Source organism: Trachymyrmex cornetzi, unplaced genomic scaffold (assembly GCF_001594075.2).
Source record: "Trachymyrmex cornetzi isolate Tcor2-1 unplaced genomic scaffold, Tcor1.1 scaffold780, whole genome shotgun sequence".
Classification (NCBI taxonomy): domain Eukaryota; kingdom Metazoa; phylum Arthropoda; class Insecta; order Hymenoptera; family Formicidae; genus Trachymyrmex; species Trachymyrmex cornetzi.
In genome coordinates this window covers 1-9155 of record NW_017300114.1, presented here as the reverse complement: position 1 = coordinate 9155, position 9155 = coordinate 1, and the positions used below count along the sequence as shown (strand labels likewise).

The following is a 9155-nucleotide window of genomic DNA, read 5'->3' as shown; positions in this document are numbered from 1 at the left end:
CATGCCTCAATATCTAGAGCAGCACAAAGAGGAGTCGCCTCACACCTGCTCAAGCGTGCGGCAGGTTGGACAGAAGAATCTAAGATATTCGCCAATTTCTATAGCAGGCCTACTATCAACTTCGAGGATTATAGTATTGCTATCCTTCTATCATGAGGGAATCCTCCGCCGGCATTGCCATCCTCCTTCAGGGACTTCACCTCCAACAAAGTAAGATAAACGACCCACCTTTACAAGGAGATCAATATAATTCTACCAGCTATCTCTCAGGTTTACTATGCTCCTGGTATATTTTGTGTTTTTTATACAGATATATTCCTATCTTAAGGGATATCATTTTCTGGTGAACAAGCTCACAGTTTATCTCTCTTACAATTACTAGATATAATAATCGCCAAATCGCGCCTTTGAACATCTACATAGTTATTTCCATCCGGACGAGACCTTAAGGGGCATAATTGATAGATTGAACGAACTTACCTGTGAAGTTCGATCCTAATTATGCCCCTGGTCTCGTCCGAATGGGATAAAACCCACCTCCTCATTGCTTGCTTTTATTAGCGTTATCCTAATCTGGTGTTTAGCTTCCTTCCCATTTCTAGCGATTTGTCTCAGGAACTTTAAACTTATGAACATGGCGTCGCCGGTGCCGTGGAAGACGGCCCCGGAAGATGGCGGCAGTAGACATGGGCGCCACCTGAAGCGCACGTTTTTGCTATTGGCGGTGGCGCCAATTGATTGCTTTTTGAACACTGTTGTCAGAGCGCGTGCAGAGCACGACTACATAGTTATTTCCATCCGGACGAGACCAGGAGCATAATTAGGATCGAACTTCACAGGTAAGTTCGTTCAATCTATCAATTATGCAATATCGTAAGATTTTTAAGATTTTTTGTAAGTACAATTTCTGATGAAATGTTATAAAATCTAAAAAATTTAAAAATACTTTTAAAAATTATGGGATGAGAAATTTTAGAATATTTCAGAATTCACTTGTATGAAAAATTCTGAGAGAAAACGTAAACTTTCTGAATATTTCTGAGTATTTCTGAAAAATGTTTCGACTCGTATAAAAGTTATGAGAAAAATTTTCACTAGGATTGAACGTTATTTTTTCGATTTTAAAATAATTTATAAAATCGAATAAATTTTTTTAAATAAAAAACTTATTAATAACTCTCAAATTTCAAAAAATGACAATAAAAGACAAATGAGAGTAAGGCGCGATAATTGATGCGCAAAAATCAATTATAAAACAATATGTGGTAATATCTTACATAGATGTATTTGAAAAAAAACCTATGTTAATATTCGAAACGTTTCGGCCAACATTTAAGGCCATCCTCAGTGCAATATATAAGATTCAGAACAAAACAGCGTGGAGATTTTCTTGCAAACTCAGCTACAGATCGAGTAATAGCTCTGATGTAAGTTTATATCCATTCAATTTGGTACCATGTCAAAAATGAAATGTAAAATTACATATCCTGCAGGTAAGAATGCAAGAAAAACACCAAACGATCATAACGATTCTGACTTTCATAACGACAACATCTTCATAATTTAATTTTACATTTAGTAATTTAATACGATCAATTATTGTTATATTTGGTATTTTTCTTGAAACGTTTCGAATGTTAATACAGGGTTTTTTTTCGAATACATCTATGTAAAATATTACCATATATTTATGGTGAAAAATTAAAAAAATTTTTTTATTTGATTAAAAAAAATAATGTTTAAATCGAAGAAATGATGTTCAAATCAAAGAATTTTTTTCTTTAACTGTATAGCAAAGAAACATTTCTTTACATCGGAGAAACCTTTCTCTGGATGTACGCACACTGCGCATGCTAAGTATAAACTTTTTCCGTGCCACATATTCGATCAATGCCCTCTACTCCAATGCCAAGAAATTTTCGCATTTCGGTTAGATTATACTGCATTACCATGCGAGCTTTATGTTATATTCCGCGAATAAAAATTGCACTAACTGCAGTGCTAAAATTATATTCAGTAAAATGAAATTAATTGAATGAGAGTAAATCTTATTGTACTAAAATTTTTGATAATGCAGTTTGATTTATTTAATCAAAATGGCGGATAAAATTTATATTCTGCATGAATTGATAAAAACAAGTAATAGATTTATAGCACTGTTTAGTACTCACTTTATCTCAATTCAGTGTTATTGTGCTACTTCAGTTTAAGATTGCCCTAAGTGAATGCTGCACTGTGATTGATCGCATTTATCCCGAGACCATACTGCTCTGTATCAGGACAGTACTAACCAGTAGCGCATTAGCCCGGATCCTCATGCAGATACTGGCGTTTTAACACTGAGCGCTGATTGGTGAAGAACGAGTTATGGAAGTAAAATTTATCCCTTTCACCCGTTTTTCACCAATCATACTCGGTATCAAAGCGTCGGTATTCTTCATGAGGATCTGGGCTTAACCTATAGACTTTTGAACCCTAGGGAGCCAAAATGTCAGGGGCGCCACAATAAAAAAAATAAAAAAATAAAAATATAAAGTAAAGATTCAACGCTTGTTATGTTTTAAACAAAGGATTAAACGGTAATATACAAGCTTTAAAAGATGACTTTTATTAATGTAAAGTTATTTCAATATAATATTTAATATTCGAAACGTTTCGACTCATATAGAAGTCCTCTTCAGTCTACGTAAACGTCAACGCTTGTTATGTTTTAAACAAAGGATTAAACGGTAATATACAAGCTTTAAAAGATGACTTTGTAAAGTGCATGATGCAAAGTAGTCAGAAAGAATCTATGTCGCTAACAATAAGAAACGCATGATGTAAAGTGCATGATGCAAAGTAGTCAGAAAGAATCAGTATATCCAAATAAAGTCAAACAAATTATAGCATCAAGATGATATCTTTCTTTTATCCGCTCAGTAACGAAAAAGGAAGGTGTCACATACGAATAAATTAAATTCAAGAATCTAATGAACACAAAATGAATGAAATGTTGAATATGTAAAGGTATAACATAAAAAGTATAAAAAACATAAAAAAACTTACAAATACAATTAAAGAAGTCACAATATGCAATGCAATATACGCAAACTCCAGAGCACATGATAACAGTGTGATGGTAGATAATAGAATGAAGGAACCGAGTTATAACATTAAGAAGGCAGTTAAAGAAATTCAAATATTATTGTCAGGGTCGTTATCAAGCAAACAAAAATAAGTTTTGCTTAATTTCTCCGTATCCTTTTGGGTATTTATGCCATTGTATTGTTCCTTTATAAAAAGCATTTCTGAGATTAATCTCTTATTATAATGTGATTCAGTGTCCATGACTCTGACATTTTTTCAGTCAAAAGAATGATTGAAATCTAGCATGTGATTAGTTAAAACAGAATATTTAGAAGAATTCCTCCTTATATTACACTCATGTTCCCTCAATCTAGTATTAAGTTTTCGTTTTGTTTGGCCTACATATGAAGCATCGCAATCCCTGCACGAAATCTTATAAACCACATTATTTCTACTCATTATGTCTGTTTTGTCTTTGTGTACCTTAACAAACATATTTAATTTATTAATACAACGTATTCCTATAGTAAAAACATCCCTGTTTAAATTTGATATGACACAATTTGTAACTTTCGGAATATATGGTACAACGAACAGTTTTTTACAAGATATATCCTCAATGACTTCCTGATTATCAATATCATGATTGCTCGAGTCAATTAATTTAGTGGTAGAGAGTTTGTTAATTCTTTTTTGTACTTCTCTAAAAATTAACTCAATTGGATAACCATTTTTTAAAAGAGTTAAAAAACTTTTATTTAACATTTATCTGACTTATTATAAATGTGTAAAAAATATTAATTTCTAAAGCTCAAATTAATTCAAAACGGGTCGGAATAATAAAATAAATGCGGAAGAGAAATTAACACAATGTAATTGCGTTAAGTATACCATATATGGATAATAAGAACTGTGTGCATCGATAGTTATAAGTATTGTGACGGATAAGATACGGGATTCATAACCCTGAGGTCCCATGTTCAAAACCCGGCTGGTGAAAAAAATTAAAATATAATTAAAAATTAGAATTAATTAATAAAATTAGTAATTTAATGTTTAGACACTGTCGAAAAAAAATAAATAACAAAAATTCTACACGTTATTTTTTCTAATTTTGTTGAAATAATTTTAACATTTAAATGTGTTTTTAATGTTAAAGCAATGTTTCTTCTTCAAACATTAAATAAACATTTTTCAAACGCTAAAAAAATGTTTCTTCAAACGTTACAATAAATGTTTTTTTTTGATAAAAAAAAGGGAATTTAACCTGTTGTACCGCTCAGGGTGCAAGGGTGCCGCTCCGGGCACAGTTTATAGAATTTAACGATCAGCCGGTTACCAGTCGTCCTGTCCAGGTACGACGTGCTGCTCAGGGCATGGCGGAATCATAGATTGGACATGGTGGTGTCGTTTAGTGAGGGCTCGAGGTCCTCCAATTAATATAGGCCAGCGTTCGTGGTATAAGAAGTTTTATTGTCACTTACGAGTTCTATGTACTTTACAGTATAATGGTGTCTCGCAGTAGCGGAGATTCTCATAGTAGTCGTACTCTTATTTAACTTTTCGAAACGGCCCCGAAATGCTCGAGGCTTACGTATTTATATTCACTAATTAGGCCGAATTTATACGTAGTTGCATTAAATTAATGTATGTCACCTCTTTTGTGGTCCAAAGTAGATGACTTGATTTTGTAATGATTTTAACTGCTAGTCTGCAGAAAAGATGCAGATTTTAGGTATGACCTAATTGTGTCATAACATCCTTCCCCCGTTGAAAAAAGAAAACGGAGGTTTGACGTTTTCTGTGAAGATATCTGCTTTTCTTTTTTTTCTCTACGCGGGATTTGTTACATTCGTCCCGCGACTTTGGTGTTTTTTAACAATATATACAATTATTACAATAATTACAATAATTAAGATAATAGTACTACCCGAAAGTGTATATACAATAGGTTCCGATAGAATTAATGAATCTTGTGCGTTTTATAATTTGGTTGTTAGGTCTTGCAGCTTGGTGCTTAGGTCCATTAATTCCGTCGGGTTGCGAATAATTTTCCTCAATTTTACTACTTCTGGTTGATTTAACTCCTTATGTTCTAACTGATTTCGCAAACGAGTTAAATTGTATTCTGGTAAGCGCATTTGAATGGTTGCGGCTTTGATGGTTCCTATGGTTTTTACAGTCATATCCGCAGTTGTTAATTTACATTCTCCATATAGCGTAATTTGTCACGTTTTTATGATTCTTGTTCTATACTCCTCGCGATTTTTACAGTCTATCGTAATTGTTTGTTCATTAGCGGTGAAGTATAGCCACGTTCGTTGATTTCCGAGGACTATCCATATGGAGTGATTTGACTTAATGTATCGTATATTACATAGTATCTTAGAATTAGAATTTTGTACGTACATTTGAACTTCACATAATAAATTGGTGTTTTCGTGGTATATAGGATTGGTGTGTTATAAGTATAATCGATTTGTTCACATCTTACATTTAAGTCGTCGTGTGTTAATGTCATATAGTGTTGATTTTCGTTATTTATTGTTATTATAGTCTGATCTACTTCAGTTAGAGTAAATATATTATCGTGGTCGGGTGGGTAATGGTATGACCTTGAGTATATCATATTTTGGATGAGAAATTAGAGGGAATTTTAAAATGGTGTGGATATTCGGTTCGTCATAATAAGCACTCACAGTAATGCATTTTCCTATTTCGAGCCAATTTGACTCAAGGATCCTGAAAGAAAAATGGAGTCCTAGTTGTTGTGTATTAAGATAACGACCATGCGAACTAGTCTTAAGCATAAAAATGTAAAGCGAGCTTTAGGAGAGCGAGCGGCCATGATGGTGATTGTTAATTCAATTGTGCACGTTAACGACATCGTCAAAAGTAAAAGTCTTTATAGGTTAATAAAGAAACACTATTAAAGTAAGACTGTTGAGTCAATTATTAAACCGGTACACGTGGTACCAGATATAACATATTTGGCGACGAGTCCGGAAAACCACCGTGCAGAACACATAAGTTCAAATTGAGGTTAAGTCAACATACATAACACAAGTACGAAATATTTTATACAAGAAACTCAACAATGGCTCTAATCGGAAACATTGAACCGTTTAATTCGTAGTCTGATATAATAACATACATTGAAATAGTAGAACAACTCTTTATCTGCAATAATATAGAAGAAGGAAGAAAAGTAGCACTATTCCTAACATTATTAGGAGGAGAAGCCTATAGCGTTTTAAAAGATCTTTTATCACCAGAATCTCCCAGTGCAAAGACGTATCGTGAATTAAAAATCATATTATCAAATCATTATAGTCCTAAAAAACTGGTGATAGCAGAACGTTACAAATTTTATAATACAAGTCAAGATAGTAACGAAGTCAAGATAGTAACGAATATTAGAACGTATCAAACTAGACTAAAGAATATATCAAAATATTGTGAGTTTGGAAGATTCTTGGAAGAAGCATTAAGGGACAGGTTTGTCTGTGGTTTAAAATCAGAACGAATCAAACAAAGATTGTTAACAGAAGATAAACTAACTTTTGAGAAGGCCTGTGAAATAGCCATAGGAATGGAGCTTGCAGAACATCAAACAAGAGTCATGATGCCTGAAGGGAGCCTACGAGTCAACCGACTAGATTTCAAGAACAGGAATTATGGAAAAGCACTAGATGAGCGTACTCAAAATAAGCCAATTAAACGATCAAACTACAATCAAGAAAGTCAACAGTCGAACGACGGCCAAACAAGTTAACAATCAAGAAATAAAACGTTACCAGTTAGGAAGGAGTGTAAACAATGTACAAAAAGCCACCACGATTATAGCAAATATCCGGCCATAAATTGGAGATGCTTTGTATGTAGTCAAATAGGTCATACAGCTAAGTCAGACATGTGTAAAAATAAAGTCCATAATATAGAAACTGTCGAGGATAAAAAAAGTCAAGAGGAGGAGGATGATACTCTTGAATTGGGATTAATATCTATTAATCGAATTGGTGAGTTTAAAAATAGCAGCTTGAAAGTTGAGATAAATATTGAAAATAAATTAGTATATATGGAAATAGATTCGGGAGCATGTAAGTCTGTAATCCATGTCGATGATTACAATGAAAAGTTTAAAAATATTCATTTGGAATCGGTACATTTTAAGTTAAAAGTAGTCACAGGGGAACATGTTAAAATTGTAGGTCAAATTTTAGTTAACATTGATTATCTAAACAAAAAATATATTTTACCATTGATTGTCTTAGAGAGTTCAACAAGATTTGTACCACTGTTAGGTCGAAATTGGTTAGATATTGTAAACCCGCATTGGAAAGAACTCATCTCCAACCAAGTCGAGTCGAAAGTTGGTAGCATTAAGGAAATAAGAACGGAGAATTTGGAGCAAATAAAAAAATGTATTGAGGTTATCAAACAAAAGTTCTCTAAGGTATTTTCAGACTCAGGCTCATGTATCAAGGACTTTAAAGTTGATATTCAATTGAAATCGGATGTAAAGCCTATATTTCATTGCGCATATGAAATGCCGTTTAGTCTCAGATCTAAAGTTGAGTTAGAATTGTCAAAACTAATCAAAGCAGGTATATTATCTAAGGTAAATCATAGTAAATGGGCAAGCCCTATTGTAATAGTTCCAAAAAAAAATTCTAGTGATATCCGAATCTGTGTTGATTTTAAAAAGACATTGAACAAAGTTATTGAAAGTGATCATTGTGTCTTACCATTACCAACTGATATTTTCGCGTGTTTAAGTGGAAATAAATACTTCACGGTAATTGATCTACAGGGAGCCTACCAACAATTAGAAATAAGCGAATACTCTAAGGAACTCTTTACTATAAACACTCATATGGGTCTTTTTCGTTATAATAGATTAACTTATGGAGTTAGTTCGGCACCGGGTATTTTCCAGACAATCATGGAAACTATTCTAGCGGGTTTATCTAACACAAAATGTTATCTGGATGATATCCTGGTATACGGAGCAACGTTAGAAGAGTGTCATCAAAATGTACAAAAAGTTATGTCCCGTTTGGAAAAATATAATGTTAGAGTAAATGAAAAAAAATGTAAATTTTATAAAGAAAGTGTGGAATTTTTAGGTCATAATATTGACGTGGAGGGTGTTCACCCTACCAAAGATAAAGTAGAATGCATAAAAAAAGCGCCGTCACCACAAAATGTAACACAATTAAAGTCATATCTAGGGTTACTTAATTACTATAATAAGTTTATACCAATGTTATCTTCTGTGTTAAAACTATTGTATGAATTGTGTAAGCTGGGAACTAAATTTCAATGGACGGAAGAATGCGAAAAAATATTTCAATTAAGTAAAAATCTACTTATATCAAATAATGTTTTAACACATTATGATCCTAGAGTACCTATTTATATAACATGCGATGCAAGTGGTTATGGGGTAGGCGCAGTATTAAGCCATAGAATAAATGGAGAGGATAAGCCTGTAATGTTTGCGTCTAGTACGTTATCTCCAACTGAACAGAAATACTCAAACTTAGAAAGGGAGGCCTTAGCTTTAATATTTGGGATAAGGAAATTTCATAAATTCATATTTGGTCGTAAATTCACGCTAGTAACAGACCATCAACCGTTACAGTACATATTTAGTAAAAATAAAGCGATTCCAGCTACCGCAGCAGCTCGAATCACACGCTGGGCTTTAACGTTATCAGCATATGAGTACGAAATTGAATATAAAAAAGGGAAATTGGTAGCAAATGCAGATGGTCTTTCTCGTCTACCAATGCAAAATGAAACGGGTATTACAAATTTTATCTATTCTTTTAATGCGATTAGGGAGATACCGTTAGATGCTAATGATATCGCAAAAGAAACAAAACAAGACTTAGTATTATTAAAAGTTCTAGATTTTACAGCATCTGGTTGGGCAAATTATACAGAAGATGTTAATATAAAGCCGTATTTTCAAAAAAGACATTATATATCAATAGAACACAATTGTTTGCTAATATATGGGATATAAAGTTATAATTCCAAACAGTTTAAGGAAGGAAATTTTAAATCTTTTTCACGAG

The 9155-nt window shown here is 33.0% G+C and overlaps 1 protein-coding gene across 1 annotated transcript; it reads left to right on the top strand.

The window, feature by feature from the left end:
* Positions 1–6982: 6982 nt before the first annotated feature.
* On the top strand, positions 6983–8149 carry LOC108768336 (uncharacterized protein K02A2.6-like; the record flags this gene model as incomplete). The annotated part of the gene is made up of 3 exons (XM_018518734.1): positions 6983–7088; positions 7344–7690; positions 7778–8149. Coding segments are annotated over exons 1-3 (825 nt in total), but the record flags the coding sequence as incomplete, so codon positions are not given.
* Between the last annotated feature and the right edge of the window lie 1006 nt (positions 8150–9155).